The sequence below is a fragment of the Mobula birostris genome, chromosome 19, assembly GCF_030028105.1.
Source record: "Mobula birostris isolate sMobBir1 chromosome 19, sMobBir1.hap1, whole genome shotgun sequence".
In the NCBI taxonomy this organism is placed as follows: Eukaryota; Metazoa; Chordata; class Chondrichthyes; order Myliobatiformes; family Myliobatidae; genus Mobula; species Mobula birostris.
In genome coordinates this window covers 55,740,531-55,761,645 of record NC_092388.1, presented here as the reverse complement: position 1 = coordinate 55,761,645, position 21,115 = coordinate 55,740,531, and the positions used below count along the sequence as shown (strand labels likewise).

General features: G+C 42.3%; 1 protein-coding gene across 8 annotated transcripts in view; it reads right to left on the bottom strand.

Moving 5' to 3' along the window:
- The window catches only part of jarid2b (jumonji and AT-rich interaction domain containing 2b), a 358,906-nt gene that overhangs the window by 22,161 nt on the left and 315,630 nt on the right, over positions 1-21,115 (bottom strand). For 7 of the 8 annotated variants that reach the window (XM_072283626.1, XM_072283631.1, XM_072283632.1 and 4 more), the window contains 5 exons: positions 17,577-17,669; positions 5,773-5,891; positions 5,560-5,630; positions 4,803-4,917; positions 991-1,096 (listed from right to left, as the gene is read on the bottom strand). In XM_072283626.1, the coding sequence (XP_072139727.1) occupies positions 991-1,096; positions 4,803-4,917; positions 5,560-5,630; positions 5,773-5,891; positions 17,577-17,669 (504 nt within the window). The remainder of the gene's footprint in view (positions 1-990; positions 1,097-4,802; positions 4,918-5,559; positions 5,631-5,772; positions 5,892-17,576; positions 17,670-21,115) is intronic. The other variant, XM_072283627.1, reaches the window with a different exon arrangement.

Sequence of the window (21,115 nt, the reverse complement as noted above, 5' to 3'; positions counted from 1 at the left end):
ACGACAGAAGCAAGTCTGATGGAAGTCGGGGTTCAAGAGATAACATAGGAAAGAGATACAATGCATATTCAGTGGGTTAATTACATACTTCAGACTCTAATCTTTGCTCCAACCACACTAAATTCTACAAATCACAATTTCTGAGAACAAACACTATCTCTGCTGTTAAACAAACAGCACATTCTCAGACACTACTTCTGAATTGCAATCTTAACTGCATAGAAGAAGAAGCATTTATCACCTCGATACCCATGCACCTTATTTTAAATTGTTACTTTAATTGCTCAAATCCGCTCCCAGCCAGGGCAACTTGCCTCCTTGGTCATCATCAGGAGGGACACACTAATGCAGTGAGTAGCACCGATGCCTCCCAGCTCCCGCAAACCTGATTCAGCCCGGTGCTGTCTGTGTGGAGTACAGATATTGCTCTGCGACCATGTGTTTCTGCAGCATACTCCCACATCACGAAGACGTGCAGTGACAGGCTAACAGGCTGCTGTAAATTGCTGCCTACTGCATGTGGAGTTGAGGGGGTAGAGAGTGAGGAGATGGGGGGAGGTACAAAACAGAGATTGCTGTAACATCAGTGCAACTGGGTACTTGATGGTCCGTGCAGGACACAGTGGACCGAGGGGCATGTTTTTGTACTGTATCACTATCTCGATGTATCAATGAATGCCCAGGTATTAGCAACTGATGGATATTTTTTAATATCTAATATGCCCTCTCTGATTAGTTCAGAAAGAAATGGGAATCTATCTTTTGGCTGTTTTACTGTTTTCATCCTCCACTTCTATTGGCTGCAACTCAACTGAAGCCAACCAGATATTACACATTCCTTCTGTCCAGAAAGAGACAAAAAGTCATTTTGATCTCCTCCCTTCCCTTGCCATCAAAGAATAGTAGAACAACAACCTCAACCTTCCTGTCTGTATTAGGTAAAATGGTTGCAGTTGCTTGCCACAAATACACAAATAGATCTTCTCTTACCATTATATTACTTTCAAGCATGTCAAGCCCTGATGTGCCATTAGCTTGTAGCAGGCTGTGCACCACTTCATCAAGTTTGGTCTTCTCCTCAGCAGGAATACAATACCTGAGGAAAGGAAGATAGCTGAAAATGCCACGATCCAAAACTTGCAGACACCAGGTCACAAATGCACAAGGGCTCTATGGTCTTACGTAGACCTGGCTGCAGTTTGTGATGGTGCACAGATTACATTTTATCTCCCCACCACCCCCCGCCCCCACACACAGCAGCACAGCAATAGTTCCACTGATTCTATTAAAACCGGTGGAAAGTTTACAGAAACACTAAGCAACAACAAATAGCCCAGAATCTCCCAAAGCGTCTCGACTTGAAGAATCATGACAATTTTGGCCTCATTTTATCACCACCCCTGTCACCCCAACACACACACACACACACACACACACACATTTTTTTTTTGTTCGAAGTGAAAGAATGTTTCTGATTTTCTCAGCCTATTCTATCAAGTGGCTATTTTATAATCGCACAGAAACATGCGAAGAGAAAATTCAAAAGGCTTCACCTTCCACAAAAATATATTCACCATTCTTTCCCTAATTTAAAAATTCTCTTAATCTTAAAAAAAAGCACCTCTTTGGGAAAACTCTAGACCACATTTACAAAGCTCCACACCACCTTCAAGACGTGGTATAAGAAAATTTTTCTTTGCTTAATTTCAACCTGAAGTCGTCTTCCCTATTCATACATCAGGGAGTGCAGCTGAAGAATTTCCATTTTTGCTCAAAATTGTTTAGAGTCACACAGACCACGAGCTTCCCGCATTCAAGCCCTGAACCGTGCTATGTTACTTAAAGGAAGTGATAATGTGTCACACTCCAGAATAAAAAAAGTTGGAGTTGGTTGGTGCAAGGTGGGGGTTGGGGTTGTGAGGAGGAAGGAAATGATAAAACAAAGTCACGTATAACCATATTTAACCAAGAGCAGCTTCCAATTCAGCTGCATTAAAGCAGCCTTCTTCTGCCCCTCACTTCTATCTTCGAAGAAACATTAAACAATCTGCTGGAAGAACTCATATGTTGAGTAGTATTTGTGGTGGGGAAAGGGACTGTCGACATTTTGGGTTGAAACCCCATTTCAAAAATGATGTACATCAATATCCTGATGCAGGATTCTGACCCAAAATTCAATTCCTTTCCTCCCACAGATGCTGCTTGACCTGCTGATTTTTTCCAGCCAACTGTTGCTGCAGATTCCACAATCTGCAGTCCTTTTTGTTTCCTAAGAACCTCGCTAAATGTCCATGGAGAAATGTTTGATTGCATGCTAGATATAAATCTGTGTTCAAATTTTAAAAAGTAACTTATTGCCAAGTACTAAGAAAGCTTTTATTGCATTTTCTTTTTATTTAAAAATAAATTCATTGCAGTTCAAACAAAAATGCTCACTGACTGTTCAGTACCTGGTGTAAAATATGACTTTTACTAATGAACACATCAAATCTGCCTTTAATTTTACATAAATGTTCAATATAGACTGAAAATTTGATATGTCAGCTGGTAAAAGAGTAATTGTTCTAAATTTATCAACCAATACACTGAAAAGAAGGGTCATTGCTGCTAAATTAATAGTTTGTTATTACAAATTATGAACTGCAAGGTCTAGCTGATCATGAGAAATTACAAATATTGCCACGTCATATGGGATGACATAATGTTTGTCCCTGAAACAATAAGTGTTCCCTCCACACAGCATATTTTCTACTTTGTTTAGAAGGAATAAGTATTTAAATATTTATACATATATTTATAATTAAAGAAATACTATTTCAAACTAACATTCCTACAGAATGAGATCAGAGCTAGTGACAGCTCATGGTCATCCAGAAAAGTTGGACAATGTCAAGCATACTTTTAAGACTTTTATGGGTCTGCATCTTAGAGTATTGCCCACTCCCTGCACCACACTGTAAAGAAAATAAGCACTTATAGTTGGTGCAACACACATCAAAGTTGCTGGTGAACGCAGCAGGCCAGGCAGCATCTCTAGGAAGAGGTACAGTCGACATTTCAGGCCGAGACCCTTCGTCAGGACTAACTGAAGGAAGAGTTAGTAAGAGATTTGAAAGTGGGAGGGGGAGGGGGGAATCCAAAATGATAGGAAAAGACAGGAGGGGGAGGGATGGAGCCAAGAGCTGGACAGGTGATTGGAAAAGGGGATACAAGAGGTTCATGGGACAGGAGGTCCGGGGAGAAAGACTGGGGGGGGGGGGGGGGACCTTATAGTTGGTGTGTCATCCACAAACAACAAATTGAGAGAAAACCAGGTGAAAATTTCTCTATCCCATTATCAGACATGCATGTCTTTTTAATGCCCAGATTGACTAATTACAAAAGCATTGGACGTGTTCAAGTCATATTTCTCAAAAGCAGCAGATAATCTTCCAGATGTTAATCAGCAGGTGGAGTTCACTAAAAAGCACTAAAAATCCCATCGATTGTTGGGAATTACAGAGCAAACAGAGGCCAAGACCAGTGCTTGCTGTAGGTCTACAATTGTATTTAATGGTGAACTCATACCACTTGGAGATGATCACAGGGTTCAGCTTCTCTGACTGTGGTTTATGCCAAACACGTGATCAATAATACTTCTATTAAAAAGCTCTCAAGTTGCCAAAACTATTCATGATTTCAATAGCAATTATGGGGGCATCTCAACTTAAATATACAATTCATTTTGTTTTTGGCAAGGATTTATAAATATACCTGGGTTTGCTGTTTTGCATCTCGCTAGACTCAAATCCGCAAACCTCCACAGCACTGAGCTTATTGGACCCTTTGATTATGGTGTCAGGTCTGACCAGGAAGCCTCTGTCCACCCACATGCATCCCAAGATGCACTGAACTAAGACAAAATGGCGTCAACTCCAATGAGCCACATGATTGCCAAAAAAAACAATTATAAAAAAAAGTGCAGATACTGAAACCGGGAAGGGATTTTTGGGGAGGTGATTTAAACCAATGCAAGTTTCATTCAGTATTAGCTATTCTGAATACACTGCCTGTCTGACACAGATATGCTTAGTTCTGTCCATCTGACTAACAGGTCATTTGGTTAAAGCAATTTTAAAGGTCATTTAAGGATATGGACAAAAGGTTTAACTCACTTCTGTGTCAGTGAAGCAGGTCTTCAGTTCAATCTGGTGGAAGAATTAAAAAAAACTATTATCTTAACAATAAAGTACTCGTGACACTAGATGACTGATGAGGACCTGTCATAGAAGCTCTATTTATAACGAGGATTCAGTCAGAATCCAAATTTTACAACTAACTGGGATTCTTCTTTCAGAAATCCAGTACAAACAGAAAAGATGAATTTACCTCAGAGGGGATCAAGTTCTTAACAAAAACAAAAAGACATGCACCATTTGGGACAATGAATTTATTTCCGGATTCAGTTCTATGAATGAAAATGCAAATCATGACTCCGTAAATGGCCCCAAAAAAAAAGTTTGATCCTGAAATGGTACCCAGCATTGTGGCACTGAGCAACTCAACCAGGATTGACCTGTGTGTGTGTGTGTGTGTGTGTGTGTGTGTGTGCGTGCGTGTGTGCGTGTGTGTATGTGTGTGTATGTGTGTGTATGTGTATGTGTATGTGTATGTGTGTGTGTGTGTATGTTGGGTGACAGAAAAAAGTTAGGACACCAATTCACTTTTTTTTTAAATCCAGAGCCAGAATTTGATCCAAAGTCTTTTTTTTTGGATTTAGGTAGCATTAGCAAATCCTCCTCCCTCCCTGGATAGGTACTTACCAAATGCAATCAGCACCAGTGTGTAAGTAGTCAATATATGGAAGGTGGTTTTGGTCTCGTGACCAGCATGAGGTAGTGAAAACCATGCCAATGTTTAGCCAAGGAATTGTCACTCCTAAACAGAGTAAGAGAAAAGAAAGAAAAATAAAATTTTAAACACTGTGATTTAAGATTTTCATCAGAAATTCATGTGAACCAGTACCCACAGTAGCTGGTTCATCCAATATATTTTAGCCTGACAAATTCTGTAAAAGGGCTGAGACATCAGAAATGCAAGGGAGATTCTTTGGATCATAGAAGCATCACAGGGCATCCTCCTAAACGTGGTAACCATCTCCTGGGATCCTGGGATAAGATGGTGAAAGGTATTTGTGCCTCGCTCAGGAAACAATTCCTGGGAAATTCCCACCTTGTTTCCAAAGGCAATCCAGACATAGGAAACAACAGCTGCCATGGTCCAACACAATCCAAACTGATAAGCAGTACACTCTTTTTTTATATATGGGAACAGAAATAGTCTAATTTCCTTTTCAAGAACAGTGATGACTCCCTTACTTCAACAAAGCCTACATTATGATTTCCTACACAAAACAATACTTGCTGACATCCAATCTAAACCCTGCTGAGGATTTTTACAGGAATATTCTCCATCCTCGCCATCTGCAAACTTTTATGAATATTAGCTCTCCAGCCATTACGTAATTACGAAGCAGTAAGCCGCCTTTCCCAATCAAATATCCTGCAGCAAATTCCTTACCTGACAAAGCACCAAAATGTCGCAGGATGGACCCTGAATTATTCGGAAGGACTGTAAGGTTCCATCCATGCCTAACGACAGAAAGGAAAACCTGGTGAATAAAAACCCCTTACAAAACATCCCCACAAAAGATTCCGTGGCATGTTAACGGCAGACAGACGGGGCTGGATGTGGCCATCCTGTCTTTTCAGCCATTCATACAGGAAGTGTTACCTTGAAAAAGGTTCGGATTTGGCGACTGGGAATCCACTCCCGTGTGCTTTTGTGTCCACTTTCCCAGAGTGCACTGCTACATGGGAGTCTTTCTGCTCTACCGCCCTCCAGTATTCTTGCTGTGATGAGGAGGAAAAGAAAGGGCAGATTAATGCACTGCCGTCTTCAGAGGAAGCTAAAAGCGTGTTTCAGAACCATGGCCTGCAGCTACAACGTTACGCTCTGCCATATACTCAGTCAGTTAACAAATTCTTGTGGCGTACCCCCTTACGAAAAGGGCAAACCTTCCCTACCAATTTAAGGCAGCTCATCTATGATGCTTGGTGAACCAGCTGCAGAATTCAGTTCCTACAAAATCTCATGACCTACATCTCAGCTTAACACAAAATACTCTGCAGATGCTGGGGTCAAAGCAAGACGCACAACACGCTGGAGGAAATCAGCAGGTCGGGCAGCATCCATGGAAACGAACAGTCAATGTTTCGGGCCGAGACCCTTCATCAAGACCGAAGAGGGAGAGGGCAGGTGCCCTATAAAGAAGGTGGGGGGGAGGGTGGGAAGGAGAAGGCAGGTAGGTGCCAGGTGAAAAACCAGTGAGGGGAAAGATAAAGGGGTGGTGGAGGGGAAGCAGGGAGGGACAGGAAAGGTGTTGAAGGAATAGGGGAAAACACAATGGGTAGTAGAAGGAGGCAGAACCAAGAGGGAGGCGATAGGCAGCTGGAGGAGTGAAACTGGGATGGGGAAAGGGAGGGGGAGAGAATTACCATAAGTTGTTGAATTCAATGTTCATGCCCAGGGACTAGAGACTACCCAGACGGTATATGAGGTGTTGCTCCTTCAACCTGAGTTTGGCCTCATCATGGCAGTAGAGGAGGCCATGTATGGACATATCCGAATGGGAATGTGAAGCAGAGTTGAAGTGGGTGGCTACTGGGAGATCCTGTCTCTCAATCTGCGTCGGGTTTCACCGATGTAGAGGAGGCCGCACCGGGAGCACCGGATGCAATAGATGACCCCAACAGACTCAATAGACAATAGGTGCAGGAGTAGGCCATTCAGCCCTTCAAGCCAGCATGGCCATTCACTGTGATCATGGCTGATCATCCACTATCAGTATCCAGTTCTTGCCTTATCCCCATGACTTTTGATTCCACTATCTTTAAGAGCTCTATCCCTTTTTTGAAAGCATCCAGAGACTTGGCCTCCCCAGCCTTCTGGGGCTGAGCGTTCCATATATCCACCACTCTCTGGGTGAAAAAGTTTTTCCTCAACTCCGTTCTAAATGGCCTACCCCTAATTCTTAAAACTGTGGTCTCTGGTTCTGGAATCACCCATCAGCGGGAACATGCTTTCTGCCTGCAGCATGTCCAGTCCCTTAATAATCTTATATATTTCACTAAGATCCCCTCTCAGCCTTCTAAATTCCAGAGTATACAAGCCCAGTTGCTCCAATCTTTCAACATATGACAGTCCCGCCATCCCGGGAATTAACCTTGTGAACCTATGCTGCACTCCCTCAATAGCAAGAATGTCCTTCCTCAAATTTGGAGACCAAAACTGCACACAGTACTCCAGTTGTGGTCTCACCAGGGCCCTGTACAGCTGCAGAAGGACCTCTTTGCTCTTATACTCAATTCCCCTTGTTATGAAGGCCAGCATGCCATTAGCTTTCTTCACTGCTTGCTGTACTTGCATGCTTGCTTTCAGTGACTGATGTACAAGAACACCTAGATCTCGTTGTGCTTCCCCTTTCCTAACTTGACTCCATTTAGATAATAATCTGCCTTCCCGTTCTTACGAAAGTGGATAACCTTACATTTGTCCACATTAAACTGCATCTGCCATGCATCTGCCCACTCACCCAGCCTGTCCAAGTCACCCTGCATTCTCATATCATCCTCCTCACATTTCACACTGCCACCCAGCTTTGTGTCATCGGCAAATTTGCTAATGTTACTTTTAATTCCCTCATCTAAATCATTAATATAAATTGTAAACAGCTGCGGTCCCAGCACTGAACCCTGCGGTACCCCACTGGTCACCGCCTGCCATTCTGAAAGGGACCCGTTAATCGCTACTCTTTGTTTTCTTTCAGCCAGCCAATTTTTAATCCATCTCAGTACTCTGGCCCCAATACCACGTGCCCTAATTTTGCCGACTAATCTCCTATGTGGGACTTTATCGAAGGCTTTCTGAAAGTCAAGGTACACTACATCCACTGGTTCTCCCTGACTCACAAGTGAAATGTTGCCTCACAGGGAAGGACTGTTTGGGGCCCTGAATAGTGGTGAGAGGAGGTGTAGGGACAGGTGTAGCACTTAAGCTTGCAGGGATAAGTGCCTGGTGGGAGATCTGTGGGGAGGGACGTGTGGACCAGGGAGTTGCGGAGAGAACGATCCCTGCAGAAAGCGGAGAGGGGTAGAGAGGGAAAGATGTGCTTGGTGGTGGGATCCTGTTGAAGGTGGCAGAAGTTGCAGAGGACAATGTGCTGGATCTGGAGGCTGGTGGAGTGGTAGGTGAGGACAAGGGGAACTCTGCTGTGGTGACCGGAAGATGGGGTGAGGGTCGAAGTGCGGGAAATGGAGGAGATGCGGGTGAGGGCATCATTGATGACGGCAGAAGGGAAACCACAATCCTTAAAGAAAGAGGACACTTGAGATGTCCTGGAACAGAAAGCCTCATCCTGGGAGCAGATGTGGCAGAGACGGAGGAACTGGAAATAGGGAATGGCATTTTTGCATGTGGCAGAGTGGGAAGAGGTATAGTCGAGGTAGTTATGAGAGTCAGTGGGCTTATAGAAGATGTCAGTGGACAGTCTGTCTCCAGAGATGGAGACCAAGAGATCGAAAAAGGGAGAGAAGTGTCCAAGATGGACCAAGTGGATTTGAAGGCTGGGTGGAAGTTAGAAGCAAAGTTGATGAAATTGATGAGCTCAGCATGGGTGCAGGAAGCAGCACCAATGTAGTCGTTAATGTAGTGAAGGAAAAGTTGGGGAGCAGTACCAGTATAGGTTTGGAGCACAGACTTGCCCACATAACCAACGAAGAGGCAGGCATAGCTGGGGCCCATGCGAGTGCCCATAGCTACACCCTTGGTCTGAAGTACGTCTCAGCTTGCTGTTGAGCCCAGGAACAATTCTGGCTCAATGGGCACTGTAAACAGCAGCAGCACAGGGCACATCTGAAAAGAACATACTAAAGCTCTGGATCGTAATAGAGGAGCAAAGTGGGATTCTGTGCAGTGTGACTAATTAGGAAGATCACAGGATCAGTCATTCAGCCCATTCTTTTAGCACTGAACATCTATATGATCCTGCCAATTCTCTCATATCCTCATTGCCTCACTCACTCCCCTAACTTTAATCTCCTGCCACTCATATATCTGGTAGGAGGGAGGAACCAAGAGTACCCAGGGGAAACTCACGTGGAGCATTCAGACTCGACCCAAAAAACACCAAAATTAAGGATTGAACTCTGGTTGTTGGGGCTGTGAGGCTGCAGCTCAAACCACTGCAACCTGAAATGATTTGAAGAGTTGACATTTAAGGATATAGGTAAAAGGCACTTCTATGTCAGTGAGGCAGTTCTCTCACACTGTTGCTTGCCTAGTCTGCTGGACAGCACACTATTAAGCACCTGGTCCCTGAAAGTTCTGCGGTGGACTTTGCAAGGTTGACAAGGGTGTAAACAACTTTCCCACCGGGTTTTGGTCTTAACAAAGTGGATTTTGAGTAGCTGTACAGAATGCCAGACAACCACACTGTCTGTGTCAGCTACTGCAGTCTTGGAAATACCAAATGCACCAAAGGCCAGGAGCCAGCACACCTAAACGTTTGTCCTACTCTAAAGTCCAAGACCACCCTATAATTTGCTATGCTAAAGAGTTGGACGGATTTTGTATCTGGCCCATCAGCTCTATCACAACCACAAGTCACCTATCTTTGTCATAAAGCCAAGATTTTAATTTCCTTTACTTCATTATTTCTATGGTTACAACTGATTAACAGCAGGCTGCATTTGAAATTTGATTGTGTGATTAATTAACCTACTTTAAAATATCCCCAATTATTATGCAGCTATGAATTTTGGTCATATATGTACCTGCTCCAGTTTGCTCTCAGTGTCTCAACACGACCAATATAAGCTGCCAGGAGTAGAAAGTCGTGCACTGGCTATACCTGCTAGACAGTCCACAGCATACAGAGGCAAGTGATCTCTTGTCCTCTGACTCACTCTGCATTCTGCACTCCTGCCTCATCTATTTGCAAATATTATCAAGCAATTCAAACAACCAACAGGAGGCAGCAGCTCCAATGAGTGTGAAAACTGGCTTTCAGTGCCTAAAAACAAGACTGAAGCTTTCACAAATATCTTCAGTAAGAGATGCTCAGAGAAAATTTATCTGTTTCCTCCAAGATCACTGCCTGGGATATACGGCCAAGACCTGGATTTTTTCAAAAATTGTTTTAATATTTGGGATTTGGACATCACCAGCCAGTACTCATTATCCTTTCACACCTGACAGAGGAATTAATTCATATATCAGCATGGGTTCGCCTTTATCAATATCTTAAACATATCTCAAACATTGAACATACTTGTCAAACACAATACCCCATTCACAAAACCATTATGCCTGTCTAAATGTTTTATGCTTTTAAGAGACCTGTTATCACTTCCCTTTATAATGGACTCTGGCATTTTCCCGACAAGTGATGTCAGGCTAATTGGCCTGTGGCAATTCATCATTTTGTTTTTTTCACTCAATCCCTAAACAGCAACATTGCATTTCCAACTGTTCAATTCATTTGGGGGAAAAAATGTTCTGGGGAACTTTGTCAGATGAAACACATGTCCAGCACTTTCGAACCCCAAGTTGAAGCTTGCACACTTTAAAACCCATCAGGTGCTTTGGCAGTTTTGATTTTACTGACGTAAATTATTTTATGTTCTTTCCTCTAATTAGAGTCATGTTTGGTGTCATTCCTCTAATGCTCAGTATATCCCTCACTGTCTGGTGTCTCAGTCATTTCCTTTAGTTACAAATTCACCTGCCTTGGAGTCCAAATGATCTGTCTACTTTTCATTCTCCTGTCCTTTTTATATTGAGCAAATTCTTCCAAAGCTGTTTTTAATATTTCTCTCTGATTTCATATTCTTTACTCTATTTTTATAATTTTTTTTTTACCCACTCTGATTTTTTTAAAGAAAGTTCTTGCAATAATCATCATTTTTTTTAAAATAACACTCTGCTTCAATTCTAATGTTAGACTCTGGTGGAACACCTTCACTTTGGAGTTTCTATTTCTCAGATTTTTTGAGCTGTTTCAGATCCTTTGTTAAGTGCGTGCCATTGCTCAACACCTTTGGCATTTGATTCTGACTTCACAATGCACCCTAAGTTCACATCTCATCTCTGTTCAACAATAATTGTTGTTGTTCCTCTCCACGCCTCGTGGTACATTGGGCAGCAACTTTACCGTTTCCTTAGCATTCTGTCTGTTTTTTTATGAGGCTGAGTTACCACCTCGATGCTCAGCCCAGCACGGATGGAAAACATGCAAGGAGCCAGCCAGATTCGAACCCTTGACCACTCGCCTGAAAATCCGGTGCAGATGCCACTACACCACCAGCCAACTTCTGTTCAACAATGCTCACTGTCAAATTCAGAGTGAAATTCTAAATTACTATCAACTTTTCACAAGATGTCTCATTGAGGGATACTAGTTGAGCTGGTTTCATTCCCTAAGATGGCTTGCGTCTTGTTTAACTGCATAGCACAAACCTCCCATGATTATTTTATCATCTGTTCCAAACTTATTATCTTTTGTTGATTAATATTCTGTTCAATCCGGGAACTATTAGAAAGACAAATTATTTTCCAAAAATCAAAAGGAACTACAGATGCTAGGAAATTGAAATTTAGAAAACAGAAAATTCTGGAAAATGCTGCAGCATCTGTAGAGCAAAAAATTACTAACATCTCAACACAAAGAGTGTCCTCAGAATAAATGACAAAGGGGCTTCAACCTGCAGTGTTAACTGTTTCTCTTTTCACAAACCCACCTTCAGCAGCTGAGTTTTCTGTTTTGTAATACGTTCCTTTCTTTAAACAATTTCTTACCTGTACCCATATTTTGTTCTCCGAGCCAGGGATTGTTTCCAGCATTTCATTGCTCATTTCATCTTCTATCACTGAGGATACATCCCCCATCTCAACCAATTTTCAGTGTATAGATTCACATCCTACAACATGCCAAGTCTATGCAATCATCAAACACCCATTTAAACCTGTCCAAGCTTATTCTCCACACATTGCCATCAACACTTCCCAGATTCTATCACTCACCTTCACAGTAGAGAACATTTTGTGGCCAATTAACTCTCAAACCAGCACATTGTTGGGAATTGGGAGGAAGTTTATTACCAGTACATCTTGTCTTGACCTTTTACAATTATTCCCCTGCTTGGATCCTTTATGCTGAAAGACTTCATTAAACCTGAACTCTCCCTAATACAATCTGCTCAACCACGTCACTATTCTGCTCTTTCATCTTCACGTTCTCACTGCAGTTAATAAATTTACCCTTCTCCAAGCCCTCATCTCAGATTCAAATTACTCTTTTATTAGCTGCCCATGTATTTTAATTTACTTTTACCAGGTCCATTCTCTGCCCATTGTAACCATCCCTCTTCCCATTCAGCTGCTCTTACTTCAGGTGGCATTGTGTTCTTTTCTTCGTTTCATCTATGCCATAAATCACTACTTCCCAAAATTCTACCCCACTTCACCTTTCTCAGTCACCATAATCAAATCCAGCAATGCTTCTTACCCCACCGGCCTAGGAAAAAAATTCTCTGACACACTAAATAAATTTGTTCTCCTTTATGTCATTTATGTTATCACCACAAACTATGCTTGAAAAGCTGAAGGACCCCACCATTTATCACTGGCTCTGTAATTCTTGAACCTGAATATAATTCCCTATTCTTCCACTAAATGGCAGCCAACGTCATAGACACAGAAACATGAACTCCACAGAGCATTTTCTAATAAACTACTTTCAAATGTTGTCAGCTTTCTGCATCTTCAGAGCTTCTCCAATACTTGGAATCAACTTAGTTTACGTTATCCCACCCAGAATCCTTCAAGAGAACCACAACCATGTCGTGGTTTGGAGAGCTACGTTGGCTGGAATCAGGGTTTTATGCTTTGACTCTTGGTAGGGTCACCAATGCCAAACAGGTCAAGGGGTAGAGGACAGACTAAGAGTGGTCCACCGGTCCTTCAGGTTCAGGGGTTTAGCTCAGGGCTAACAAACCTGACTGGTCAAACAAAACTGTTACGGAAACAGCAATGAAAAACCATTCGCCATCTGAGTGTGGCAGTATCCCTGAGTCTCCACCTGGGACTTGCGTGACTGACAGTAGTGACAACAGAGACACAACAAAGGAAGCCCTGAACGTCGCCAGAGATCGAAGACCTTCATTGCTGCCCTAAATGCCAGCAGCCTAACAGGCAGTAAGTCAAGTCAAATATTCCATCCAGGATAAGATGGCAACCAGAACTGAATTCAGTAGCATTCCTGATATGATTAGTGCAGATACTACATGCCTTCGACCTGGCTAGGTTTCTGAATTCATCCTGCCAGCTTCACTTACAGGGCTTTGGGTGAAGAGCCAACTCAAGAATACATTCACCTTCCAAACCACTAAGAATATCATGAACCAGTTTGGACACAAACATTAGATTCACACTCCACCTGGCTTTGGCCTGGAGTAGCAAGTATTCTATCTCTGGTTTCCTAATTCAAAATTGCTTGCCAATCAACTTGAGCCCTAAATAAGGTTTAATGGCAGAAGAACACAGGAATTACTTGGCAGAGCTTTACGGAGGAACCCTGTTCCGTCAAAAAAGGTCAAGCCAATTACAAATATTTGGGGTCCATTGATTAAAGCAGACTGGGGAATAAATTACAAGGCAAAGATAACAATGCTAACATTTTTAAGATATTTCATAATTCTCAGCAATTACATATTCTAAGAAGAAACAAGCACTCCGGGGGGAAGAGTAACCTATTCATTTTTTTGTATGGCATTTGATTAAAACACTGTACGAAGAGCTTAAACGAGAGACTGGAAGTGCTTTAGAAACAAATAAAATTTTAACTTGGGGCAAGGTGGTATGTGATTGCAAATTACCAGGAAACAGAAAATAATACTTTAACTGCTGTTACCTAGAAAGTAGTAAGTGCAGTCCTCTTGGAGGCAGAACAGACAAAATAACGAGGTTGAATAAAGAAAATGGTCCAAGTACTTTTTTTAATGAAAATGTAACTTTGCACCGACAAGCCTTTTAATTTCCAAATCCACTTTTTGGCTATTTCATCCCTAACTCAATGGAATTGGCTGGATTTAAATGCAAGCATTTGGATATTGCTGTCCGTATGCAGAACAAGGTGAGTGCACAAACAGTAAGAAACCTCTACTGGCTCGAAGCTTTGACAGCAGCTTCTCTTGGCATTCATCCAATTAAGTGTCTGGAATAACTAAAGGGATCGATCAAGTTATTTTCCAATAATTTCTGAATGTCTTCAACAGCTTTGAGAGACGGCAGGGCTGGTGGCCAATGGCTTCCAGTAGTGTTGTGAGGAGTCATGTTTGTGAACCCACCTGAGTACACTGTTCACAATATGGGACTTCGCGGCTCAACTTCAGACAAAGCAGGCTCAACATACAACGATGGACCAATGACAAGTAGCTTCCACTCACTGAAATCCATACTTTTAATTAAAGATAATCAGACTCAAAGCAACTATTCTATTGTTAGTACTGCAACATGAACATTGGGTTGAGAGGATCTCATTGAAACATAATTCTGACAGGGCTAAATAGATTGGATATAGGGAGCACATTTCCCCTTGCTGAGTGATCTAGGGAAAGGGGTCATAGTCTCAAGTTAGTCATCTGACCCATCGATTCTGCTCTGTCATTTTATCAATGCCAAATTATTATTCCTCTCAACCCCATTCTTCTGCCTTCTCCCTGTAATCTTTGATGCCCGTACTAATCAAGAACTTATCAACCTCCATTTTAAATATACTTGGCCTCCACAGGTATCTGTGGCTGTTTATTCCACAGATCTATCACCCTCTGGCTTAAGAAATTGCTCATCTCTACTCTAAAGGGACATAACTCTGAGGCAGTGCTCTCTGGCTCCCTACCCTCTCCATACTCACTCTATCTTGAGGCCCTCCGTTGGTCGGGATTAACCACTGATGTCGCATCCCAGCTGTCTATTGCCTATTTGATACACAAACCAGGGCTGTACGATATGTGGCAGGGTCCCCATCTCCATGCAGCTGATGAAACCAAAGAAACGCCAGAGACCGATATGATTTGGTACCAGCAGCGTCGCAGGACTTGCCAGGCAGCATTGAACTCAATGTAGGACTACCTCTAGATTTTTCCCTCAGGGTTTACTCCTGAAGCCTTTCCCTTGAGAGGGTATAGCCGCAAGGCAGCGGAGCTTTGAGATCAGAGATTTTCTTCTCCTAGGTGAGCTGCCAAACATGGCTGACAAGCCCTTTTTGCCCAAAGCGATTGTTCTACCGTTGGAAGCATATAATAGGCAGTGGGAGCTTATCCCCAATACCACCCCCAGCTATAACCACCATAAGAAACCCTCCCTATCTAGGCCTTTCAATACTCGATAGGTTTCAAAGGAATTTCTCCTCATTCTTCTAAATTCCACTGGGTACAAGCACGAACCTCCTCTGAACCTTCTCCAGTGCCAGCTTAACCTTTCTTAGATAAAGGTCCAAAACTTCTCACAATAGTCCAAGTGCTCCGACGAATGCCTTACAAGGTAACAAGACAAGTGATTCGAAACTGACAGACAGCCATTTCTTCACTCAGAGAATGATGAACCTCTGGGATGCAGTGCCATGGAAAAATTAATGCACTGAAAACAGATGGATTTTCTTGTAGATGCAAGAGACATTTAAGGGGTATGAATGAGGTATTGAGATGAAGATCAGCCACTCGTGTACTGATTGGCAAAGCAGACTCTAAGGGTCAAACAGCCTATTCCTACTTATTTCTGTGTTAATAATAGGTCATATGTTACAGTAGGTACATTGAAGGTGAATCTATAGAATTTGTTGCCACAGACGACTGTGGAGGTCAAGTCATTGGGAATATTTAGGGCAGAGGTTGGCAGACTCTTGATTAGTCAGGGCACCAAGGGATAAGGAGAGAATGCAGGAGGAGATTGGGGCTGAGAGGGAAAATAAATCAGCCATGATAGAATGGTAGACCAGACTCAATGGGCCAAATGGCCTAATTCTGCTCCTACATCTTATGGTCTTAATAGACTTGCAATATCTGCTACTTCCTGGAAATATTCCAGCAGATACTAAATATAACACTGCTGTTCAAGGAAAAGAAGGAGAGAACAAAGGAACTTAGTCTGACATTAGTCAGAAAAATGCTGATTAAGAATGTGGTTCAGGACTTCAGGAATCATTAAGTACAGTCGGCATGGTTCTAAGAAGCAGAAATTGTGTTCCCAAGTTCAGTATTTTTTAATGGAGATAGCTAGCAGGCCAGGTAAAGGAACAAGTAAATGGAGTTGCAATACAAATGATAGTCATACAGAATAAGGTTGCTTTCAGTTGGAGATACATTGATGTGGATAAAGAACAGGTCAATCAGAAAACAGAATGGGAATAAACTATCATTTTCAAGGTGGCAGGATTTTACCAGTGGGTTGCCACCATGCCTGCAGTTACTCATAATCTTTCTACAATCTGCACTGACGTCAAAAGATAATTAAAATGGTGTGAAAAGTACGTGTCCAATTTTACAGGGTTAAAGGTAGAAAAGGCACTCAGGTGACACACGGTGAAATGTGCAGGAAGATTAAAGGTTATCCACTTTGATGGGAAGTGGAGAGAGGAAGAAGAACATGGCAGGAAAAGTTACAACGAACAGGTGGAAAGTCAAACGATGCACTGGTCTTCTGCAACATGTGGATTGTACTATGAAAATGAGGTCGTTTTTCTGCAATAGTATTAATTTTGGATGAGAGCACACTTGGCACGTTATGTGCAGTTTTGGTTGAAATACCCTCAAGAGATTTTGAATCTAGGTAATGCTGACTTACTAATGGTCCAATGACAAGGTTGGTCTGCAAGGATTGGTAGAATGAAACAGAACTATACTGACTGGAGGGTAGAGAGAATGTAATCTCATTGAAAGATACAAGATTCTGAGGAAGATTGTCAGATGTTGAAAGGTTACTTCCTCAGGGTAGAGAGTCTAGGGTGTGTGGGCAGTCACTGAGGTTTGTGATAGAAAATTTCTTTGCGCAAAGACATTATGAATGTATGGAACACCTTACCTAAGAGAGCTAGTAATTTTCTATAATTGAGATAGATTTGAGACCGTGATCAATGAATTCTGGGATACTACAGAATTCAGGGGTGTGAGATTGAAGCAGGGAGGTATGATTGAGTAACAGGGACAGCCACAATCCTGATCTCAGTGAACTGCAGAGCTGGCTTGGGGAACTACATGGTTGTCCGTGGTCTCTTGGAAGTGGAAATGGGTGAATGATTCTATCCAACCCAAAGAATACACACACCCAAATCACTTCTAAAACACACATTATAATTTTATCACAGAACAGGTATAACAAGCAGAACAACACTGTTGCTGGGAAAAATGTACACAATAACTGCCTCTCTGTGATAAAAGCTAACCAAGCGTTGAAGCAAAGGTAAAACTGCCACAGGGTCCTACCTCCACTTCAGCTGCTGTTGGCTCCTTATTAAAGCACATGTTCATCGTGTTTCTAGCTGTCCGATAAAATGTAGTCAACGATACCGATCGCCCCTGTGCACAAAAAGAAAACTCAATTTAGAGTCCAAGATAGCGTAACCATTCCTGTCCAACAGTGTGGTCTCCCGGGACACCTTAGACCTAGGCAGGAGGCCAAGCACATTCTAATCAATCACTCTCCATCATCCAGATGGGCAAGTTTCCAGTCCTCCCTGACGTGGGTGCCCCTTCTACATGGCAATGACACCCTGAGTGCCTCATCACACCACACTCAAAATCAGGATGTACTTCTATCATGTCAACCTGGGGGTGGGTGACACTGTTGGAGGCACTCTCCACTGGTTCCAATGATGAAGCACTGCCTGTGGTATCAGGTGGACCAGATATTACAGGTTCTCCCCAGGTAACAAATGCCTGATTTACAAACACACCATGAATACAAATGAATATCTGGGAGAACAGCGGAAAGGATGGGGATGGATTTGCCAGTTAATGCTGGTCTGGTCTGCGGGACCTCTACCTGCCAGGTGGAAACATGGGAGTTCCATCTGCCTTCTCTACCCCCAACCACAGCAGAGCTATAACAATCGGGCTGGTTGAGGCTCTGAGGAGACTACCTCACTGAGTCAGCGAGGCCAGCTGGCAGCCGCTCTTCCCGTGCCCGCACTCGCTCCATCGCTGTCTCTACGATCTCGTTGCTACTCATTTCAGTTTGAGTTGAAACAGTTTAGGAAGTCAATTGTGTTGTAAGCTGGGAACTGTCTGTTTATCCATTTCAAGCACTCCTGCATTTCTCACATAAGGATCCAATGACACTTAACAAGAGTAGAGTTTTCCCAGATTCAGGGACTATGCTGGTCCCTCAGGTTTGGCAGTGAGACGAATGGCGAGTGTCTACTTTAGGAAAGGCATCAGTAAAGTGATGGCTCCCAAGACCTGACAATAAGGTTCAAGTGCCACACAAAGACAGCAGAGGAAAATTTCCCGATGTCACGATATTGGTTGCCTGGATTTCTACCCTAACCCATAACAGTAATGTCCATCAAGATTTGCTTAATCCTTCCCACAGCAAATCAATTGTTAGAGTTCATGAACAAACCTTCCAGTACTATATTGCATTTAATTCACAAGCAATTACATCATTGCTGTAACACAAGAGTAAAGTTACTGTATTAACTCCAAATTAAATCCACTTTGCTCCCCAGAATGAAGAATTACTTTAACATAAAGGGTGGTACACGGTAGGTTGCGGTTAATGCACCATTTTACAGCGATTGGGGTTCGCAAAGTATAAGTGCACGTGCACCGGTCGTGCATGCAGCCTGGTACAGCCGTTCCGATCTATTCTTTTACTTTCTTCTTCTTACTTTTTAATTTAGGTTATATTTTGTATTTTTTTTTCTCTCACGGTAACACGTCAAAGCTGCACCCTCTCTAACACGCTGGTAGAGAGAGTATTATTTGGGTTTTCTTTAGCGCTGGAAACGGTTACATCCCGACACACGGGACAGAAGCAAGGTCACATTGTGTATTCCACGGACCAGCAAATACTGGCCGGCTTAGCTAACAGAGCGGCGGACACCCCTGCTGAAATCTGGAGGAAAACACACAGAGGGGGATCACAAAGCCGAGAAAAGAGGACCGGGTCGAGACAACAGAGACTTTTGGAGAAGAGGATTTCGGTGGGTAATACCGTTCCGGCTGACCGGAAGTGCACTGATAGCGGTAAGCGTAAAGGAGTTGGGTGCTTACTGTTCTGGCTAACAACAGACGGTGCAATCCGGGGTATATTACGATCGAGGAACATGTTTGCAGACTGGATATTGAACTTTTTACTGTTGGACTTCGGCCACATTCCACCGTGATACAACACTTGGCAGCACGGGAGGTCGTTCCTGCCTGTGGCCATTGAACTTGCAGCTCCTCCCGTGGAGAGTCAGACACCCTGAGCCAATAGACTGGTCCTGGACTTATTTTCCATCTGGCATAGTTTGCATTTTGTTGTTTGATTGTTGGAGTTTTTTGTATTGCTATATTTACGCTCTATTCTTGGTTGGTGTGGCTGTAACGAAACCAAATTTCCCTCGGGATTAATAAAGTATATCTATCTATCTATCAATTCCCACAGCTGCCCGTAAAGAGTTAGCACACCCTCCCCGTGACTGTGTGGCTTTCGCCTTGGTGCTCTGGTTTCCTCCCACATTCCAAAGATTTATGGATTAGTAGGTGACAAGGGTGTAAATGGGTGGCGCAGGCTCATTGGGCTGGAAGGGCCTGCATCTCTAAATAAAAACTTGTAATAAATACTTGACCAGAAAACGCATCTTAGGTTTCATATAGCAATCTTCTAAAAGTTCCACAAATCTCAAATCCAGTTGTGTTCATCTCTTCAGAACAGCCATGTGGACACAGTAAGATCGGACTAATGCAATGATGATATATGACATTTATTTTAAAAGGTTTACTGGTTGGGGTATAGATACTGTGCAACAGGATGTGAAAATCAGCCCTGCGTTTATGATTGGTGCACGGTAATTTTGTTCCCTATCACAAATGTTACAAGAGCTCTCTTTTACTCTCTCATTCAAAAGGCTGCACCTCTGATTCTGTACGTCCTCTGCATTACATTGGATGATAATGCTAGATCTTGAATTCGTATCTCAAGTGCTGTGGCTGGGAGCCTCTATTCTTTGACTCAGTGCAAGAGGGTTTACCACTGCAGTGGGGAAGTAGTCACCTGCTCTTAATTGTAAGTGTTTGCACATGGACATAGCAATTAGTATCGTCAGTTAACATTACAACAGTAGACATACTGAAGTCAGAACAGAGGGCAGTTATTCATTCTACTGTGGAATAATAGTAAAGACTATTAGAAGCACATACACAGCCAATGTTAATTAATGCAAGCACAGCCCTACTTAACCACAAGTCTGATGCCAATAGACTTCATTTCTTTGTGGTTAACCAATCATAAAATTGACTATTTTATCAGAATGAGAAACAGCAGCACAAATAAACTGGATAAATCACAAAGTAAACACTTTAAAAATTTTTTTCCTAACATTTGAAATTATTTTGAAGACATTAAGGATATATTAACATGTTAGGCAAATACAATTCATCCTTAACATAATGACATTATGAAGAAACTCCAATGATGAGCTTCAACAGACAGTAGTATTTAATGTCAGTTGCTGGGTAAATTTTATTGTGTATTTAATATTTCAGTAATAATTGAGTAATCTTGTAAATATATTGCTTGATTAAGCATTCTTCATTTATATAACTAATTATAAAAATACGTGAATTACATACATCATCACGCTACCATGTCATACGTGCATTTATATAACTAATTATAAAAATACGTGAATTACATACATCATCACACTACCATGTCATATGTGCATGCCTTATTTCAAGTAAACACAACTTTAAGACTATGAACTCCTGTATCTTCCTTTGAATTAGTTTAATGTTTTGAAAATAAAAAGTATAAC